Genomic DNA, 22,632 nt, shown 5'->3' on the forward strand with positions numbered 1-22,632 from the left:
GTGGTACTGTCTGACCACCTGCAATGTTTCCTAGCTAGAAAAACGTCAGCTAACTCCTACCTAACAACATAGCCAGAGAAATAAATGCAGCAAAAATGAGGACTGGTGATGATAATGTGTTGGTTTTAAGTGGTAGAAGTTAAGAAATGTGCCACATATCCTGGAACTTACTAACCTGACACGCCAGATGGATTTGTTTCCCACATCCATCTGGGAGCTCCAAGAGGAAACGTTTGAGAAAAGGCAGAGGCTTTGAAAAAAACTCGGAGTGTGATTGGATGAACGTTCTGTCTGTGGCATCTCTACGGGCCAATCAGAGCAACAAAACACGTGACGTAACCGCTATCGAGCTGTGCGTGCACAGCTACCGAGGAATACATGGCGACTACAGACATGTCAGTGCTCGACTTTTGTCATTCTTGAAAAGAAAACCACTCACTGCTGTTCTTTGTTCTTCTTTTAACAAAGAATTGTCAAGTTCTGATAAATCTTATGCTTTCGCAGCAGCCACGCTAATCTCTTCCTCCGTAACTGCACCAGCTCTTGCTGCTGCTTGTTTACGTCACGACTCTGCTGCGCCTGAAAGTACTGCCCCTCGTCGCTGATTGGTCCTGCCACTTTCTAACCGGGCCCAAACAGTTCAGATGGGTGCTCAACAAGATGGATTCGCCAGTGAAAATAAAAGAAATGGGCATATCCATCTGCTTTGCAAGGTTAGGTACTTGCACCACTACTGCATATCACTGGAAGGTAGGCTCTGTGCAGATCAGATAGAGCTCTCAGAGCCCCGGGTAGATCAAACTATTTTTGAGGTAAGGGGTGGGGGTTGCTGCTGTATTTTAGTTGTTAAACTATTACATTTCAATCAGGTACTGTATGGTTTTCACACTTTTCTAGCTCGTTAAAAAAAACCATAAGATTAAAAATAATAATTATTTTTTTAAATCTCTCAAATTTAGGGGTACCTCAGCACCCCCAAAAATGGGCTAGAAACGCCTATGAGTTTATCTATATTTATATAAATCAAGGAACTTCAGACCTCCTTGTGGAGAGAGTGATGGGGGGGGGGGTTGCCCTAGCGCCCCCTATTGACCAGCCGCCTCTGCTTGTGACGTTACATTTCTCCAGGCGTTGGCCATAAATCAAGCTGTAATGTAATGCAATCCTTGCAGACTACACATTTGACAATTTTTACGTCTTAATATGGAATATTGCAGACATAACAGACACCTGGGATCACGTGATTGAAACCATCCTATCAAGGTTTAGCACAGACCTCAAAAGGGGACTGTGGAAGTCTCCTCTAGGATCTTTTCTAAGGCTCTGTGTTGATGTTATTTTATGATCCCTGGACACTAAATCTGACATCAAAATAATCTCTAAAACATCAAAAGTTCACTTCAAACATAATTTACAGCAGCTATCAGCAGCTACTGTGTCAATCTGGAATTTCTTTGTTTCTGTCACCAAAACTTCACTGTCATATTTTTTTTGTAATCATTATTATTATTATTCACTCACAAAAACTCCCAGTGCATATATTCAGATACAGCTCCCCTTCTATTAAATGCTCCTGTCTGAACTTTATTTCTCAATATTTGGCCATGGCCTTAGCTTACCTGTAGTCCAGGTGTTTATTTTCTTTGAATGTCATCAGCTGCATTACAACATTAATATGAAATTGAGATTCTGCTTCATGAAAATATCAGACTGGTTCCTGCTCTGAAGACGCTCCGCCTCCTCATCCTGTTTAACAGCAAAACAGGAAACAGACTGTTTCTCAGCTCTGAAGAGACACTCACTACGGCAGAGAGAGCTTCAGACTGAAACCAGCAACACTTCCACTGAGAGAGGACAGCAGGAGGGAGTACTGGGAGGACTAGTTCTACTGGGATACTGGAAATACTTCCACTTTAACCAGGTACTGAATCCACCAACTGAAGCAGACTTTAAAAGAACTCAGAACCAAAGAGAAAGGAACTTTTAGGGACGGGGAGTGGCTTCCTGTTTGTCTGCAGCATCTCCAGCTTCACTCCAGACAAAATGGCGTCCAAGTTAGAGGAGGATCTGAGCTGTCCGGTCTGCCTGGACATCTTTAAACATCCCATCATCCTGTCCTGCAGCCACAGCTTCTGTAGAGAGTGTGTGGCGAAGCGCTGGAATACGAAGGAGGACAAGGAGTGTCCCACCTGTAAGAGGAGACACTCAAAGGGATTATTACCTCCTAACTCTGCTCTAAAGAATCTGTGTAAGACTTTTCTGCAGGAGAGAGAACGGAGAGCTTCAGAGGATCTCTGCAGTCTGCATCAGGAAAAGCTCAAACTCTTCTGTCTGGACCATCAGGAGCCGGTGTGTCTCGTCTGCAGAGATTCAAAAAAACATGCCAAACACCGATTCAAACCCATCGATGAAGCTGCAGAAGAACACAAGAAGAACCTTGAGGAAACTCTGCAGCCCTTAAAGAAGAAGTTAGAGACTTTTAAATACTTTAAAGTGAAGTTTGTTCAAACAGAAGCTCACATGGAGGTCCAGGCCCAACACACAGAGAGGCAGATTAAGGAGCAGTTCAAGACGCTTCATCAGTTTCTAGCAGAGGAAGAGGAGGCTAGGCTGCGTGCACTGAGGGGGGAAGAGGAGCAGAAGAGAAAGAGGATGAAGGAGCAGACGGAGGCTCTGAGAGCACAGATAGCAGATCTTTCACAGACAGTCAGAGCCACAGAGGACCAGCTGACGGCCCAAGACGTCTCCTTCCTGAAAAACTACAAGGCTGCAGTGGAGAGAGTCCAGCAGCGCCCCCTGCTGGAGGAGCCACAGCTGCCCTCAGGAGCTCTGATAGACCAGGCCAAACACTTGGGCAACCTGGGCTTCAAGATCTGGACCAAGATGAAGGATGTGGTCTCCTACACACCCGTCATTCTAGACCCCAACACTGCTGGATTAAACCTCATCCTTTCTGATGATCTGACTGCTGTGAGAGGAGGAGAGAGACAGCAGCTTCCCGATAATCCAGAGAGGTTTGATGATTACTACTCTGTCCTGGGCTCTGAGGGCTTTAACTCAGGGACTCACAGCTGGGACATCGAGGTCAGAGACAGTAGATACTGGTACCTGGGAGTGTTTGCAGAGTCTGCTGAGAGGAAGGGAAACATATGGTCTAGAGTTTGGGCAGTACGGTTCCATGATGGTGAGTACAGAACACGCTCACCATCACATACATGGACTGTTCTCTCAGTGGAGACAGATCAAAAGAGGATCCGAGTGAATCTGGACTGTAACAGAGGAAAGCTGTCATTCTCTGATCCTGATACTAACACACTCATACACTCCTTCACACACACTTTCACTGACAGGATGCTTCCATTCTTTTTCAGTGGGTCTTACTCCTCACTGCAGATTCTCCCAGAGAAGATCTCTGTGAGCGTGGAACCAAACTAAACAAACATGATGTTATGATGGCATTTGATCCAGTCACTTCTGATATTTGACTACAGAAACTTTCCTTTCATGGTTTACAGTCAACAAATCTATGATGGATCTAAAGTTAGGCCTCACCTGATTACAGATCCTCAAACACCACACCAGCACCACCATGAACAGGACCGCCTACACACATTTATAGATTTTTTAGTCTGATTGACATGATAGAAATTCTACTGACTTTACCATCATTTTAAAGTAAAACCCAAAATGTTGATAAGGATACCAATAACAATACATTATTTCCTGTTATCATTACTATGGAGAATCTGTAAACTGCTTTGGCGATGTTATGTCATGTGACTGACCTGTTGCAAATCAACCTAATCAATAAACCCTTTGATTAGTTTCAAAATGCTCCTCCAGCTGTTTCTCATCAGCACCACTTACTTTAACAGCCTTTTGTTTCCCTGTCCCTGCTTTTTTGAGATTTGTCGCTGCCATCAAATTCAAAATGAGCTAAGATATTTTTCATGAAATGTTAAAATGTCTCTGATCATCTGATAAGTTGTTTATGTTCTACTGTGAATAAAATATGGCTTTGTGAGAGCTGACAATCATTTAATTCTGTTTTTATTTGTAACATTTTACACAGCGTCCCAACTTTTTTGGAATTTAGGTCATAGTTACATGAACCGTGGCTCACTTGAACAATTGTTGCTCGGATACAGCTAATGTTACAATGATAGCTATGTAGTTAACTAAACTATGGCAGCTGATGTAACTAAATTAGCTTCAGCAACGTTGGCAAATGTAGCAATGTTAGCTACATAGCTAATGCAGCTTTGTTAGCATTAGCTTTTGTCTTCCATCCTGACTGCAGTGGTCTGCAGATGTAGGCATCTGAGAACGGTGGTCTGCAGTCAGACTGTCTTGGTCTGACCTGCATTTCTTCAGATGTTGCCCTGATACATAAAGTTTGCTAGCTAAATCATTTTGGCCTAACCTTTTAGGAAGTGGTAGCTGGAACAGAAACATGGTCTGACTCTGCTTCTTCAGACGTCTGGCAAAGGTTTTTAACCCTCATGGGATGTTTGGCTCAAACTCACACATTCTCAGATAAGAATTTATTATTATTGTTACTAATTATTTACACCTGAAAGTCCATAGCCTTAGCTACATGTAGTCAAGGTGTTTATTTTCCAGAGGTGGAAAAAGTACACAACTATTGTACCCTGTAGCGCCACATTATGTAATAACGCCGAACTATGTAATAATGTAATAAATTTTCACTTCATTATGTAATAACGCCACATTTTGTAATAATCTGCCACATTTTGTAATAAAATTCTTAAACACAATATATAATAAACTTTGGTGCATTATGTAATACATTCTTACATATTGCACCAGTAATTACAAAATGCAGGTGTTGCACTTTTTTTAATCAAGAAAATGTAAGAATTTGGTGCATTATGTAATAAATCACCAAAATGGATGTCTTAATTAGAAAAAAAACATTATACCATCAGAACGACATTGACTTTAAGCATACCAGCATGAATCGTAAATATGAATTAATTTTAAAAACTAGTAGGATGTTTCATTGGTCAAATCTAAATCAAATATAACTGAATTCATAGAGAATGTGTTTGAAAGCTCATAGAGACAAAAACTGCTCTGAGTGTTACTGGCACGAACATTATCGGTGCACTGAAATGTTGGAAGACATACACACATGCAATCTGGATTATGTTATGCAAATATTATCCGTGATAGAAAGCAGACAAAACATGAAAACAAATATGGAACAGAAAATGTAACAAATTTTGCCCTTTATCTGTAGTTATAGGCAGAGGTCACGTTAACCGAATATTCTCCGTTATTGACTGGTTTTGTTTTTTTTAAGGATGACGGAGAATTTTGAAGGTTGTCCGTCATTTTGATGGGCTGGAATAATGAGGATGAGCCTGCATTTCAGCGCACACACAGACAAATGCATAGACCTTTACCATTTTGCACACATGGACTATCAAGGAGGTTATTTAATCTATTAAAAATCTTGTACCTAGTGGGCTCTCTCACTGACCTCAACATATGAAGTTTACATAAGATCATGCAGGACACGGAAGTCATACGCCCAGCCGTTATCAGCTGACAGGCTGATGCTCGAATCACTATTCCCAACCCCACTCAACCAATCACAGCGCGTTTTTAGCAATAAGGCGGTGTATTTAAATTACGTCTCCACTCTCACTTATCCTTGCTACTCCTATGCTACCCCGTCGCTGCTGTCTGAAATACTGCCTCCTCCACCCCAGCCTCCTCCTATCAAGTCTGCATGTTGTATCCTATCGAATCTCTATGTATGTATTTACCCATTTGGGGGATTTTGCATGCACTCCCTGGCAAGCCTAAGCAGGCTGCTTGGCTAACCCAGGGAGTACTCTGAAAAGCAGAGCTATAACGCCAACTCTAACTGTATTCCATTTGGCAATTAATGGTTTAAATCTATGACGAGAGTGTTTCTGACTGAACGTAGATTAATGAAAGCGCAGCAGTCTCCGTGCTGACAGCACAGAGAGGCTGCTGCAGGTGTCTCAGTACACAGGCCAGCATGCAGAGTGTTAAGGCCTTTGCACAATGAGCCATGTGCCATGTTGTTATAATCATGTCTGCACACTGATGCCGAAATTGTCGTTTTTCCCATTTTTTTTTTTTTTTTTCGGAACGGGCTCGATTTTATGCAAAACTTCGTATGTGTCCAAGGTGACCGATGATTCAAGACAGTTCCCGCTGCTTCCATCTCATTTGCTTACCACCGAAACCTCACTTTAAACACCAAAGTTTGCTCATTTATCATTTGGATATCAAACGTGGAAATATTACAGAGAGATGGGTGATTGATGGTTCCGATCAGCGCCTGTTGCTTTATTCTCTCTTGCTCGATCACCATCGCCTAACCCTCCTCTCTCTCTGTTACTGAAACTTCACTTCACTGAAACCGTAGTTTTCCCGTGTATTATGTGGATATCAACCATGTAAATGTAACAGATAAAGGCATATTTTTGTAGCCTACTGACAGGTCATAACAGAGACAGAATTATAAAGTTTTTCTCCATCTCTCCAGCTTGTCTCTGCGCTATGACGCATGTGTGTGTGACACACTCATGAGACACAGGCTCGCAGTACGAAACTATTTGCCATTCACGACTCCTGTGGAGCAGACAAATGCGCACAGCTCCACAGTGCTGCCTTTTAACAACTTGTTACCAGCTATGGTTGTCAAACTACAACATCTTGAAATTAAAAATATCCTTAAAACTGTACATAATATCTCAAATGGCTCAGTTGATAGTTGCTTGCTTAAAGTCAGGGATTGTTGCTCCACCGTCACTGCGTAAAAATGACAAGGAGTAAACGCTGCAGCTGTCATCTCTCTCTCAGTGACATTAAAAATGCAGAACCTCAAAGATTGTTTTTGAATTTAAGTTTAAAAATGGTGCTTCATTAATTAAACACTGCTAAAAAAGACATATTGAATTACATCATATTACAGATATTAAAGAGGAAATTATAATGACGGATTGTAAAATGGCATGACAGAATTTTTATGACCCTTTCCTATGGAGTAGTGAGAGTGCCAAATTACAAAAATAAATCTATAAAAGAAGAAGCAAATAAAAGTGGAAATATAAAGATGAATAAATGACATAAAAAAATTAATAATGTTGCTATATAAAGTAATATTAATCAAAAAATAAATCCATAAAAGAAAAGGCTAATAAAAAGTAGAAATATAAAGACGAATAAATAAAATAATAAAATAGTGCTTTGTGCTTAATGTGCTTTTTACTGCGCACATTAAACGCCACATTGTCGTTGCTTTAACTGCTTTCTTTCTTTCTTTCTTTTTTTTATCGCTTACAAGGCACATTATAATGTCACTTTAAAAGCAAAGGAAATATGCACAAAAAAATGTGCGCAGTAGGAACGTTGTTGTGCGCAGGTGCAGAAGGAATCCCGGTGGAGGAGAAACATGGCGACGGCAAATTTGATGAGAGAACATTTAAGACTTGCTGAAGTTACAGAACAAGATGAATATGATGGAGAATATGTTTTGAAGACAGTGGAGGACATAATGGAGAGTGTTGGTACTATGTATGTGCTGACCAACACAGACATCGATGAGGTTGTGTGGTGATATCTTGGGTCTGTATGCCGGCCGGTGTCACAGATTAACTGGTGTTGAATTAAGTAAGGCAGATGTTAAGGGGTGTGGCTTTTGACAGTTTGTGTTTACCTTACAAATAGCACTGAAAATGCAGTATTATCACCCGATTTTCTATGATAACAATTTATTGGTGCTTGTGGGGATATTAACGTCACGTGATAAGTGCTTGGGGCATCAGAAAGTAGGTTTAAAGACTTAAATACCTGGAAAGAAAATACAGGTGACTGTGCAGGTCCCTGTTAAAAACAATGCAGAGGTGACACGCCGTGAAAACTTCTTGTTTTAAGTGGAATATTTTTGTACAGGATGGTTATGGTTATGAATTGGATGCATTAAGAAATGTTTATACTTATACATAGTAGAAATGGGACACAAACGTTATAAGGGATTAGTTCAAACGCAGCAGGTAAGTCGAGCAGAAAGACGTGATGACTGGGTCAGTGTTTCCGCTAGACTTTTTTGTCCCTGGTCAAAATGACCAGCAGTCCTCAAGAATTCGGCCATTTAGAACATCTACTGGACATTTGCTTTAACATTATTTTGCTGCATTAACAGCAGCAAAACGCATAAATCTGATATTCTGTGATACATTGATACACAAGTCTGCGCTAAACGGGAGAGTGGACACGTTTTTATTTCCAGACCTGACCCAAAACCGAGACAGTAGAAACCAAGCCAACAGTAAACCTGACTAATTATTACCCCGTTATTAAAAACTGGTAGACACGTGATTAGACACTAGAAAGGACTGCACAAAGACTTTCTCTTGTTTTCTTTGTGTAAGTGCTTTAAAGTATCAAAAAAAAAGGCTGCACGCTTTTCCTTACACACGCAGTCAGTTACACAATATCCGCCCACGTTAAACTTATAAACAACAGTTAGCGTCACATTAGCACCATTAGCCTGTTAGCTCATTGGCCGCTAAGTTCTTTGTAGCTTACATCAGCAAAACACCATCCTCCACTGACAACAACAAAGCATCCAAACACATAACAAAAGTGCTCTCTTAACTGGACACTGCTTTACACCTCTATATTTCAGATGAAAAATGAGTCTTACCATCAGTTGCTAATATCAGTCCCCATGATGATATCACTGTAACCTCCAATAAAGCAGTAAATCCAACCATCCTGGTTTATTTGGACTAGTCCTGAAAAGATAAAAGCTCCAAGGCAGAAAGTCCAGTCCAAACCTCCTCTCATTAACAGCTTATCAAAGACTACTGCTAATTGGCTAGCGTAGGCCTCTCTCTCTCTTTGCTGCTGCATCGGTGTTTCTAAGATGCTCAGTTGTACCGTTCCCTTTGATTGAGCCTCTTCCACCTGGAAAATCTTTTCCAGATCCATATTCTCCTCCATGTTCCTGATCTTCTTTCTGGCGTCCTCCAGCTCCCTCTCCAGCAGTCGAATCCAGCACTGGGCCGCCTCGTACCGCCTCCAAAAAGAAACCATTAAATTGAGGCCACGGGCCCCAATCTCACATGCCCTCTGGAAGAGGGTCCTGTGATTAATGTGTGCATCTTGGCATTCGTACTGAAAACATTAAACATCCATGTGGGTGAAAACAAGTAAAGACATTTAATATTTTCATCAACTATAAACTTCAACATGTTAATATTTTCATTGCTTGCTATCATATATATGCCATCAATCAATGTAGTTAATCATATTTTTTTATCCATATTTACTATTTATTGCCATGTATTTTCACAGATATATTTTTTAATCCTACATGTCAAGTTGCACTGAATAACCTGGAAATCATTAAAAAATGTATTTGAATATTAGGCTGACATGAAATAATGAAGCTTACAGTGAAGATGTAAACATCCTGCCTATACGCCTGCATGGTCAGGTCGGCACAGGAGGGGATGGGTGAGTTCACCGTAGGTGTCTAAAGAAGGACAGAAAGAAAGACACATTCAATATGTTTTTTTTTTTCATTTCATCACATCTTCTTAAACATTTACAACAATAAACATCTATTATAAAACTTCAGTACTGACAGTGCATAAAAGCACCAAAAGTCTGTTTATTGCTTTATCTAAATTTTGTTAAAAATATTGATTGCAGTAGGCATCAAATTTACTCTGAATAGCCTCTAAATGCTGAAGTTGACAGGACTGCATGCTTATAACTGCTCTATATCCTAATACCTGCTTTATTCCATCATAATAAATCTAAAATTGTCTACATGTCTCCTTGTTACCTAATTACAACCATATGATGACACAGCTTTTCACAAGCTAAAAATGTATATTTTTTGACACAAGACCAATGACTATATTTTAACATAACCTTCAATGCCATCATATTTTATACAAATTAAAAGTAAGAATTTACTGAAACTTGAAAAATTGGCCCTGTCAGCAAATCTACTAACATGCTATCTTTATCAGAACAGCTAGTATCAGTTTGTCTTCAGTGAGAGACCTCGCGGTCTGTAGAAACTATGTAAGTCAAAAAATTACACGACGTTTCGGACTTGTCCTCAGCTACAAACAATCTTGAGGTCACTACCAGTGTCTATGTCACATGCCTTTAGCACCATAGCCTACTAGCCTGAGTCATATTTGAACATTTTCACAAAAATAAGTCACAATGAATCAGCAGTGTGTGTGAGAGTATAGGAAGATGTTACAGTCTGGCACAAAAAATTACAGAGTAAATGATGCTATGGAGCTAACCATTTTATTCTACCAAACGGCATTTTTGGGAGAAAAAAAAGACCTATTACAACATTCTAAATCAAAATTTTTGTCTTTTTTCCAAAAACATAACATTAGAATATGAAGCACATTCAAATAACATGTATTTAACTTTAAAAACAAGAATATCTAATAAAACTTGTTCTAAATCGTCGTCCACCAACCGCAGCCATGGTTGTCTGAAAGGCAAATGGCGAAACATGTTCTCTGGCGCCTAGAAAGCCGTTACACAGACGTGACGTCACATTTCACCGCCCCCATTTTTCGAAACGCTCAGATCTGACGTGGAAGCAGATACAGCAAACTCGACAGCAATAACAATGGCAGTGATAGTGCCATACATCAACTACTATAATGTTATTTTTAAATAACTACATGTGTTCACAGCTGTTAACATAAGTTAAGCTAGTCGTGTGGCATAACCCATTGCACGCACAAAAACAAAGTTAGCGAGGTATAATTCAGTAATCCAGTTTAACGGTAATGTTAAGGATACACGCCATTAAATAAAATACCAATCCTGGTTACAGCCAGATAATCAGCCTGCATATTAATACTGTTTGACAATTGTGAACATAATTAAATATAACTTTACATCTTAACTAGCCAGTCAAGAAACAGGCACTCCAATAGAGAGCCAGTGTAAGCCAAACAAGGTCAGCTCCATATCAAAACAGAAAATTCAGAAGGTAACTTCATTTTTCACATAATATTAAGAGACACATGCTCATACTACACCATTTAAATCTTTTGTTTACTAAGGGAAACTACACTAAAACACGCCCAATGCTAATACTCTGTATGAGCTGCCTTAGACATAGACACAGAGCTAATAAAATAATCTTTTAAGCCAATAAAATGATTCTGACTCTCAACCAACTGATAAGAATAACGCCACAGTGAACTTAAATATCCCATACTGTTTTCTTTTTTGTTGTTGTTGTTGTTGTTGTTTTTTTAGATATAAATGCCAGTCACTGATTATGGTATTCTTTAAGTTTGATTCATCTGGCATCATCACAATAACAACATCAATATATATGTCTTTTTGTGTATTAGTCATTTGCTATTGTGTATTGTCACTGAGCATTAATCTTACACAATTTACTTAATCAGACAATTCACATGGGGAATGAAACCCCCGTACTGTGAAGTGACACCATGGGAGAAACAATTAGCAGTATATCTACATAGGATATGAAATATGAAAATATGAAATAATCATGGAACATTACGAGACAGAGATGTTTTAAAGTTAAATGCAAAGCTGGAACTACACTCCAGTCATGGCTGCGTCACTGTGTCACTCCGCTGAGTGGTTTACTCAAGAAATAGTTCCAAGTATTAGCTTCATGTGTCGTAATGTTACATAATTATACGTTATTATTTCAAAGCGTGGACTACAGACTACAGGAATTATGGCAATGGGCAAATTTGCCAAAATGTTGAAGCATCCCTTTAAAGGTTACCTGACACGCCAGATGGATGTGTTTCACACATCCATCTGGGAAGGCTTCAATAGGAAATGTTTGAGAAAAGGCAGAGGATTTGAAAAAAACTCGGAGTGTACTGGATGAACGTTCTGTCTGTCACATCTCCACGGGCCACACAGAGCAACAAAACACGTGACATAGCAGCTATCTAGCGGCTTGCGCTGCTACCAAGGATTAACGCGAAACATGGTGACTATAGACATGTTAGTACTTGACTTTTGTCATTTTTGAAAAGAAAACACCTCACCGCTGATCTTTGTTCTTCTTTTCATGAAGACATGTCATCAAGTTCTGATAAAACTGGTGCTTTAGCAGCATCCTCACTAATCTCTTCCTCCATAACTGCACCAGCTCTTGCTGCTGCTTGTTTGCGTAACGACACTGCCTAAAGTACTGCCCCTCCTCGCTGATTGGTCCTGTCGCTGGCTAACCCGGCCCAAACAGTTCAGACAGGTGCTTAACAAGATGGATTTGCCAGTAAAAAACAAGGAAACGGGCCTATCCATCTGCTTTGCAAGGTTACTTTAAAGGTGCATTATGTAAAATTGGAATATAGGAGAAACATCTAATAGTCAAATTCTAAACTGGAATGTTCGATTCTATTGGTAACAATAACAACAAGTGACATGTTGAAAATATATTTCTGTTCTTTACTTTGTTCTATGATCAGGCCCACCCACAGATTTGGCTGTGCCCCTGACAAACACAGAGAATGGATCTGCTTCAGGTGTGACTAATTGTTAAAGGACAGTATTAAACTCATAAACACAATGCTCTGTGGCACTTTTTTTCTAACCTAATGCTATTATGAAGATGCTCTACGTTTCTGCCGTGTTGCAGCACACTGCATGGGTTTGCTAACACCCAAATATTCCCATATACTGCCAAGACACCCCAACATGCAACGGGGTGCAAGGGCCCTCCAGTGCTGCTTGCAGCCCTAGTTCTATATTATAACCAATGAACTGAACTTGATAGGGATTGATGTATTAAAGGGAGTTATAATTGTTATGTCATTCTCATATTTAATAAGAAAACTTACAAACAAGTAGGATTTTTGTATTCTAAAAAATTGCCCGGGGATGATTGCATGATCTGTGCACTTTACCTGCAATGGTCACTCTATTCTGGTCTGTCCTGAGCTAAGTATCGTTATATTTGGGCCTTTGTATTTTATCGTACTGTCCAAACTGTCTGGTTTTGGTGTTGTCTGATTTTTATGTAGATTTTTAATGTAATTTTGTTGTATAAACCATCAACCTGCTGGGGACTACAGATGAAAATCAGCCTATGGCTACAATCTGGCACATTTACATGTTCATCTTCATTAATGTGCATTGTCCCATTATAAATAAATAAATAGAATAAATAAATCTGTTATACGTAACATCTCTGCTGAAAAAAAGAAAAAAGAAAAACGTTTTAAAGGCTATTTGACACAAATTTCAGCTTAAAGAAATATTGCACCTCCTGTGATTTGTAAATTGCAGCAGGCCATGTTGCCTTTTAATCTTATTTTGGATTAATTGCCCAGCCCTAAACCTGACCCTCATTCTGAACACAAATGTTCATGTATGCTGAGCTACAGTTACTGAGAAACTGATATTATTGTACCATTCAAAAGAGAAAGAGAAGCAGTTTTAAAGAGGGTGGCTAAATCCTCAAATGTAAAAAGAGACAAAACACAACAGACTGGTTCCTGATTTCATGTTTAACAATCCTCTTTCTATTCAACTAAAATATATCCTAATGGCTCTTGAGATCACTGTAAATAACTCCATAGTTTGACCCCAAAAACAGAAATACATCTGATTTAAGATTTTCTGTGAAAATGCTTGAAATTTAATTTCCCTGTTTGGTCTTCATCCTCTGAACTAAAAACAGTAACTGTTGTTAATGTTCCCTTAATACTTTAAGTTGCAAACATGACTGTGAGTGTCTGCACCTCAACCCGATCTTCGTGTTTTCACAATCCTGCCTTAAGAGGGAGAGTGTGATTTTTTAAAGGAGTGCCTGAGGTTAAAACAGAGCTGACGTCAGACCTAGCTAACATTACATGCAAACTCAGGAAAGAGTTGTGGATTTCTTTTTCATTCAGATTTGTATCAGCATCACAACTCCATTAGCCATGCGCTTTTTAGATAATTGTCATTTTGCCATAGAGAGTTCATCATTTACCTTGTTTACTCCGTCTGGTCAGCTCAAGACTAATCTGGTGTTGCATTCACTTGCAATCAAAAATTAAAAATACTTTGCATAAAACATCCGATGAGGCAAAACTCTTCCTTGCATTCAAGGCTGCTCTGTCTGTGTTCCTGCTCTGAGGAAGCTCTGCCCCCCTCACCTGCCCTACCTGTGAAAAACCAGACAAACAGGTTGTTTCTCTGCCCTGAAGAGACGCTCACTCTGACAGAGAGAGCTCCGGACCAAAACCAGCACTACTTCCACCTAGAGAGGACAGCAGGGGAGTACTGGTTCCACTGGGATACTGGGAATACTTCCACTTTAACCAGGTACTGAATCCACCAACTGAAGCAGACTTTAAAAGAACTCAGAACCAAAGAGAAAGGAACTTTCAGGGACAGGGAGTGGCTTCCTGTTTGTCTGCAGCGTCTCCAGCTTCTCTCCAGACAAAATGGCGTCCAAGTTAGAGGAGGATCTGAGCTGTCCGGTCTGCCTGGACATCTTTAAAGATCCCGTCATCCTGTCCTGCAGCCACAGCTTCTGTAGAGAGTGTGTGGAGAAGAGCTGGAAGGAGAAGGAGGACAAGGAGTGTCCCATCTGTAAGAGGAGACACTCAAAGGGATCATTACCTCCTAACTTTGCTTTAAAGAATCTGTGTGAGACTTTTCTGCAGGAGAGAAAACGGAGAGCTTCAGAGGATCTCTGCAGTCTACATCAGGAGAAGCACAAACTCTTCTGTCTGGACCATCAGGAGCCGGTGTGTCTTGTCTGCAGAGATTCAGAAAAACACACTGAGCACCGATTCAGACCCATCGATGAAGCTGTTCAACAACACAAGAAGAACCTTGAGGAAACTCTGCAGCCCTTAAAGAAGAAGTTAGAGGCTCTTAAAGATGTTAAAATGCAGTTTGATCAAACAGAAGCTCACATGGAGGTCCAGGCCCGACACACAGAGAGGCAGATTAAGGAGCAGTTCAAGAAGCTTCATCAGTTTCTAGCAGAGGAAGAGGCGGCCAGGCTGCGTGCACTGAGGGAGGAAGAGGAGCAGAAGAGACAGAGGATGAAGGATCAGATGGAGGCTCTGAGAGCACAGATAGCAGATCTTTCACAGACAGTCAGAGCCACAGAGGACCAGCTGACGGCCCAAGACGTCTCCTTCCTGAAAAACTACAAGGCTGCAGTGGAGAGAGTCCAGCAGCGCCCCCTGCTGGAGGAGCCACAGCTGCCCTCAGGAGCTCTGATAGACCAGGCCAACTACCTGGGCAACCTGGGCTTCAAGATCTGGAACAAGATGAAGGACATGGTCTTCTACATGCCCGTCATTCTAGACCCAAACACTGCTGGATTAAAAGTAATCCTCTCTGATGATCTGACAGCTGTGAGAGGAGGAGGAGAGGAGCAGCAGCTTCCTGTTAATCCAGAGAGGATTGGTAACTGCTCTGTCCTGGGCTCTGAAGGCTTTAACTCAGGGAGTCACAGCTGGGATGTCCAGGTCAGACCCAGTACATACTGGTTCCTGGGAGTGTTTCCAGAGTCTGCTGAGAGGAAGGGATACAAATGGTCTAGAGTTTGGGCAGTAGCGTTCTATGGTGGTAAATACCACAGACTCTCACCATCACATCCAGTCAGTGTTCTCTCAGTTCAGACAGAACCAACGAGGATCCGAGTGAATCTGGACTGTAACAGAGGAGAGCTGTCGTTCTCTGATCCTGAAACTAACACACTCATACACTCCTTCACACACACTTTCACTGACAGGATGCTTCCAGTTTTTTTTAGTGGGTGTTGTTCCTCACTGCATATTCTCCCAGAGAAGATCTCTGTGAGCGTGGAACCAAACTAAACAAACATGATGTTATGATGGCATTTGATCCAGTCACTTCTGATATTTGACTACAGAAACTTTCCTTTCATGGTTTACAGTCAACAAATCTATGATGGATCTATGATGGACATGTTTACTAAGCCACAAACAGAAAAGCTCACAATTGCTGTGTTGTAATTGTAGGCTGTTAGATTTCATGCTGCTCATTTTTTCCAACAAGTTTGTGGCAAATTCATGACACTTGATTGAAGAGAAGAAGTCACTGGGGTTGATCTGGGGGGATTGATCCATTGATCACCTGTAGAGAACAGGTAGCGGCTATTATTTGACTTTTCATGGATGATTTCTGAGATGTGCTGCTGTCTCAGCACTTTCATTTCTTTATTGTAGCTGCTAAGTGTATGTTTGTAGACTTCTGAATGGATCTGAACTTTGTTCTTTGGCCGTTGATGTTCAGCCTTTCTCTAAGATCTTTTTAGCATCCTCAGCCTTTCCCCATTTCTCCAAGGAGCCTTTGGTGATTGCTTCATTTGTTGACAGAATCCACATTCTGCTGTTATTAAATGACTTTCCTGAAGCTGAAATATGTTTTGTTGTTGCTATAAAATTGACTTTTAGACCCTTTTTTTTCATGTTATTATTGAAATTTTCATATCATCCATTTTTTCTTTGCTGTTGATGCCTGTACCCCTCAATGAAATTTGCTGAGTCTAATCAACTCAGGTTTAATTTTTGAATTCCTGGAGTTTTTTTGGTACATATTTTTGCTGAAGCTTTGTCAAAATAAAAAGGTTTTTTAAACCCCAATTTTAGTTCTTGGTTGAATTTTGTCAACAAAACTTCTGGATTAACCTTACACACTTTTGAGGATTTACATTTTTTCTGTTTTTTATGGAATTATTGTGGACGTAAATTCATCAGCAGGGTTCCTTCATCACCTGCACTGTTAAAAGGGATTTGGGCTTTTCGTCAGAAGGACTAGTGTTGTCAAGCTGAGAGAACTCACTGCCCATCACAACAAAGTAAGAAGAGTTACAGCAACTTCAACTTGCAACAAGCTCGGAAAATCATTAAAAACCCACAAAAATCAGTTCGGTCAACTTCAGAAAATACGTCCAGGTGGACATTTCAACCAACACGCATGTGCCCACAATGTGACATCATGCGCAGTGTTGAACTCTGAAAATCCGAGCCGATCACCATATTTTTTTCTCAGAGCCGAGCCATCCAAGTAGGTACATTTAAAATTGTTTAAGCAAAGTTAGTTCATCTGTAGGTAAAGTGCATTAATCATCTAATGAATCTCTTCATCTCAAATGGTCTGTTAACATAACCTGTGATGAATATTTCGGGTTTAGTTCAAAAATATGTTAGCTAGCTAGCACTACATGCTACCGTAGCGCTAGCAAGTGCTAGCGCATGAAACGCTGTACTTTATGTGGTTCCGGGGGGTCGGCTATACGGTGAAACACTGGCCTACCTAGCGCAACATGCTATCGTAGCGTTACCTAGCGGGCGACACACTGCCGTACTATATGTCATTCCGGGGGTGGGGGTGCTACGCGATGAAACACTAGCCGTACTTTCCATCATTTGGAAGGGGGGTAGTATAAACAGGTTGTAAGGTGATTGTTTTCATGTGCTTAGTGATATGGGTGCCGTTACATTCTGTATCCATTGCAACGCGCAACAGTGGGGCTGGACGGCCATGCAGCTCACCAGCTGTAACAGCACTCATATCATTCATGAGAAGCTCTCTTTTCTCGCTGTCCTGTCAGTGCTGTGCCATGTGGCTTCTGTTTTTACAATGTAATCACTTACCATTCAAATGAGTGACATGGCCAAGTGGGTCCACTTTCTAATACATTTATTTATTTATTAAATTAAGTTTTTATTATTATTAATTTATCCATTGATAAGTTTATTTAATGTTAGGATACATTAAAACCTTAAATTGTGAACTGTGCAATTTTTCAGAGACTTGTAGTGATGCACAGTATTTTGCACATCTGTAAATACACATACACAATAAGGAAACTGAACTTAGTGTGGTTTGTGCTGATAATAGTTGTATATGTTTTTTTCTTTCTTTTTTCTGTACAGGGTTACTTCACTTCAGTGCAGGCCGTGCTGTTTGGGGCAACTCCCCCTCAACGAAGTGGTCCTGCAAGTGTTGCAGTTTCTCCTCGCCAAACAAACACACACTAATTGTCCATTATAAACTGAAGCACTGTCATCAGGCAAGGAACTGTCCTCTTCCTTGTGTCTATGCAGACTGTGTGCATGGCCGTAACTACCATTGAGGACACTGAGGTCATGTCCTCGGTATTTTTTTCAAGAGACAAAAAGAAGGTGATATAACTGATGGCAAATATACTTTGTGTTGGACATCACTTGCGCCTCTACATCACTGTGCGGTAGATCATCCTCTCGTAACTACACGATCTTTGGTCATCACAGTGGTTTGAAGGTGGTCTGCCCCAAAAATCCACCAGATTAGTACTGATTTCTAATGTATAGACCGCTACAACAGAGTCCAGCCAAGGTAACGCAATGGAAGTTCACTTTACATTTAATTATACATATATTGACGTCACGTAACTGACGTTGGTTTCACTTGAATGAAATGAATATTAACGCTGTCGGTATAATAGCGCTGTGGACAGCATTTATGTTTCTCCGTGCTGTGTCGTCGGGTGATTTTATCACCAGAGATGAAGAAATTTACCCAAACCTTGCTCCCTTTGGGAAAATATCTGGACAGGAAGAGGATGAGAGGGGGAGAAAAAGAAAGAAAAGTGGTGAGTGAGAAGTCAAGTGCTGCCCACAGTTCCCACCAAGGACAGGATTATCCTTGTACCATATACACACTGATGTTAAACAAACAATACTGTCCTCTGATCAAGTTCAAACAATGTAATGACCACAGAGGTTTTCTATGGCAGTCATAATGGAACTTATATAGCACTGATCATCAACTGGCCCGGGGGCCATATCAGGCCCCCCAAAGCTTCCTATCCGGCCCCTGAAGATCATTACATTCAGAAAAGGAGGAAAAGAAGATCTTCTGGTTTTAAGAGTATCCCTTGGCTTTAAATGTCTGCAGCTGTTAAATCCATCCCACAAACAATACTGAAATAACTTTAGAATGACTCAACATTTGATCTGTTTTACTGAAATTTACTGTCATAATTAGTAGATTTTTTTTTGTAAAGGGTTAAGGTTGGCAGAAGAGTTGCAAAAATGACCAGACAAAATGGGGAAAAGGGGTTAGAGAGTAGCAAAATAGGTGATAAGTGGCTAAATGGGCAAAAGGGACAAGAATTGACAGAAAAAGTGGTGAAAAGAGGTTAAAATGTGGCAAAAATTGGTAAAAGAGAAAACAAGGACAAAGATTATCAAAAATGGTTGCAAATGACAAAAATAGTGCAATAAAGTAATGAAAAGTGTTTAAAAGTGGCAAAAATAGAAGAAAAGTGGCAAAATGGGGATAAAACATGCAGAAAAAGTTTAAATGGGTTAAAGAATGGCAAAAATGTGGTACAGAGGCAAGCAGTAGCTTGCAAAATTGGCAAATAGAAGTGGCAAAAATTGATTTTAAAGTTGCAAAAATGGTTGTAAGTAACAAAAGAGGTTCAAAAGTTTCAAAAATGGATAAAATTGTCACAAAGGGGATAAAACATGCAAGAAAACTTGTTAAAGAGGCACAAAGGGGTTAAAAGTGTCAAAAATGAACGAAAAAACCAGTACTAAATCACAATTGTAGAGGGCCCATTCTCTGGGATTTTCAGGGGCCTGTTCTGTTGTCAGGCTCCTTGTGGCCTGCTGCATTATACGTAGATAATAGTGATAGATCTCACTGCTAATTCCCAAAAATGTCCTGCATTTTGAAAGAAAATACAAATACTACTACAACAATATTTCAATCAAACCCAAAATATTGATTCAGGTTTTGTTTATTTGAAAGTCCGGCCCCCAGAGTTTCTGTCGGGACTAAATCTGGCCCTTGTGCAAATGTTCTTGATGACCCCTGTTATATAGCCTAAATTTAACAACATACCAACTTTAAGAGTAATAGTATCATTGTATTACCTAAATTTTACTTTTACTCTTGTGCTGTTTGTATTTGAGTTCTCACTATTTAGTACTTGAATTATTTAAATGAATTGGTTCCTGCCAGGTACAAAAATAAAAAGCTAAATGATGATGAGAAGTACAGCCCTCTGAACAAACAAGTGGATTAATCAAAACCACAGTTACCCCCAAGACACACACACACACCATATAAAAAGAAATATCTGATGGTGTACAGGCCTGCAATAACCCATTTCATTCATGTAATTTCAGTGTGTCTTCGTGGATGCTGACTGGCTGCCCCCATCTCCTTTTACAGTGCATAACAAATTTATTAGACCACCTGTCATAAAAATGAGAAAACATAAATATTTTAGAAATCTTTCAAAAACTTGTTTTAAACTAAAAATTAAAAATAAAAATGTTTTACCATTTTGAACAGGAATTCACCCAAATTTGAACCGGCTCACTGGGCTTCTCTGAAGTCAGAAATGAATCAAGCATAACATTCAACCACTAAAACTCATTTTCTCTTCAGGAATGCAAGTAAATAACTATAATTTGACATATTAATCAAGAAATATTAATGTGCTTTACTATTTTTTCAGTTTTCTTGTAAATCAGTAAATTTTGAAAATTCATGGATAACAATAATAATTCTATTTTAGCATTAAAAATATCATTTGGGTTAAAGAGCTTCTACATATTGGTGTATTAACCATTGCAGAAACATACAAAATGATGTTTGTAATTACCAATGCTGTTAATTTAGGGCAGCTGTGGCACAAACCTTACTTTGGGTGGAGGTCTAATAGATTTGTAAAGCACCGTGTTAAAATCTCAAATCCTCAGTCCTACTGAGACAATCATGGCAGAGCAGGGAGGAGGAGCCTCAAGAGGTTATTTAAGAGATGGGTGTGGTTATCGGCCTCCCTTTGGTCCTTGAGCCTGCTCTGTCCATGCTGCCACAGCACTTAAGTAAGTTTGTTGAATTATTCCACTTTTTCCTTTGTTTAGCAAATAAGTGCATCCTTTTAATTATGTTTGTCACTTTCACCAAAGGTAGAAGTTTGTTTGACCACTGAAACCACAAAGAAGATCTAGAGACTTAGAATTGTTTGTCTACTTTAAAGGACACATATGAGTGAGTACTTTTCCTACCTAAGTTTAAAAGAATAATCTATTTTGACACAGTGCACTAATTTATGTTTGTTCAGCAGGAAGCTGAAGCAATTCCTCACTCCTTGTGTAACATATTGGATGCATAAATTAATGTAAGTTGATCCCTGTTAGCTTTAATTTAATCGTGATATGTGCGTGGCAATGTTTTGATTTGATATATCTGTTTGTAAAGAAAATCATCCATCCATCCACCCATTCATCCATCCTTTCATCTTCATCTTCAATAAATGGTTCAGTTGAAATTCAATTGGCCTCCACTAATTCAATTTAGTGACAGTTTTTATACACTGTATGTCAACGCTGCCCTTGGACCACCAAATTTTGACCTCGGTATTTGTCAAATCCTTGTTACGGCCCTGACTGTGTGTGCTCCTTCAAGACAGAATCATCTCTGAAAAAACATTTAACTTGAGACTATAGTCAAGCCTGTACAAAGCAGGTGACCACAAGGTTAAATTGTGAACTGTGCAATTTTTCAGAGACCTGTAGTGATACACAGTATTTTGCACATTTAAAAATACACATACACAATAAGGAAACTGAACTTAGTGTGGTTTGTGCTGATAATAGTTGTATATGTTTTTCTTTCTTTTTTCTGTACAGGGTTACTTCACTTCAGTGCAGGCCGTGCTGTTTGGGGCAACTCCCCCTCAACGAAGTGGTCCTGCAAGTGTTGCAGTTTCTCCTCGCCAAACAAACACACACTAATTGTCCATTATAAACTGAAGCACTGTCATCAGGCAAGGAACTGTCCTCTTCCTTGTGTCTATGCAGACTGTGTGCATGGCCGTAACTACCATTGAGGACACTGAGGTCATGTCCTCGGTATTTTTTTCAAGAGACAAAAAGAAGGTGATATAACTGATGGCAAATATACTTTGTGTTGGACATCACTTGCGCCTCTACATCACTGTGCGGTAGATCATCCTCTCGTAACTACACGATCTTTGGTCATCACAGTGGTTTGAAGGTGGTCTGCCCCAAAAATCCACCAGATTAGTACTGATTTCTAATGTATAGACCGCTACAACAGAGTCCAGCCAAGGTAACGCAATGGAAGTTCACTTTACATTTAATTATACATATATTGACGTCACGTAACTGGCGTTGGTTTCATGAATGAAATGAATATTAACGCTGTCGGTATAATAGCGCTGTGGACAGCATTTATGTTTCTCCGTGCTGTGTCGTCGGGTGATTTTTATCACCAGAGATGAAGAAATTTACCCAAACCTTGCTCCCCTTTGGGAAAATAACTGGACAGGAAGAGGATGAGAGGGGGAGAAAAAGAAAGAAAAGTGGTGAGTGAGAAGTCAAGTGCTGCCCACAGTTCCCACCAAGGACAGGATTATCCTTGTACCATATACACACTGATGTTAAACAAACAATACTGTCCTCTGATCAAGTTCAAACAATGTAATGACCACAGAGGTTTTCTATGGCAGTCATAATGGAACTTATATAGCACTGATCATCAACTGGCGGCCCGGGGGCCATATCAGGCCCCCCAAAGCTT

At 39.9% G+C, this 22,632-nt stretch overlaps 2 protein-coding genes and 1 long non-coding RNA gene across 8 annotated transcripts; all 3 read left to right on the forward strand.

The window, feature by feature from the left end:
- Positions 1-1,825: 1,825 nt before the first annotated feature.
- Positions 1,826-20,356, forward strand: LOC121525124 (nuclear factor 7, brain-like). Of its 6 annotated transcripts, none has more exons than XR_005993198.1 (3): positions 1,826-3,184; positions 17,964-18,405; positions 20,208-20,287. XR_005993198.1 is itself a non-coding variant. In XM_041810940.1 (3 exons), exons 1-2 carry the CDS (start codon positions 2,044-2,046, stop codon positions 18,161-18,163), a joined length of 1,341 nt encoding a protein of 446 aa, XP_041666874.1. In that variant the 5' UTR covers positions 1,826-2,043; the 3' UTR covers positions 18,164-18,212; positions 20,208-20,274. The 6 variants fall into 6 exon arrangements, 5 of the variants coding, with proteins under 5 accessions (XP_041666874.1, XP_041666876.1, XP_041666873.1 ...); XM_041810940.1 differs by having other exon boundaries at positions 17,964-18,212; positions 20,208-20,274; XM_041810942.1 differs by lacking the exon at positions 17,964-18,405 and having other exon boundaries at positions 20,208-20,356.
- On the forward strand, positions 14,094-16,362 carry LOC121525126 (nuclear factor 7, brain-like). Its single transcript, XM_041810944.1, has one exon. It carries the CDS (start codon positions 14,487-14,489, stop codon positions 15,876-15,878), a length of 1,392 nt encoding a protein of 463 aa, XP_041666878.1. The 5' UTR covers positions 14,094-14,486; the 3' UTR covers positions 15,879-16,362.
- Positions 20,357-20,781: 425 nt separating the features above from the next.
- On the forward strand, positions 20,782-22,190 carry LOC121525128. The gene is made up of 4 exons (XR_005993201.1): positions 20,782-20,912; positions 20,997-21,078; positions 21,155-21,208; positions 21,720-22,190. It is a non-coding gene; the product is annotated as an uncharacterized LOC121525128 (long non-coding RNA).
- Positions 22,191-22,632: the final 442 nt, after the last annotated feature.

This window comes from Cheilinus undulatus, linkage group 17 (assembly GCF_018320785.1).
Source record: "Cheilinus undulatus linkage group 17, ASM1832078v1, whole genome shotgun sequence".
Lineage (NCBI taxonomy): Eukaryota > Metazoa > Chordata > Actinopteri > Labriformes > Labridae > Cheilinus > Cheilinus undulatus.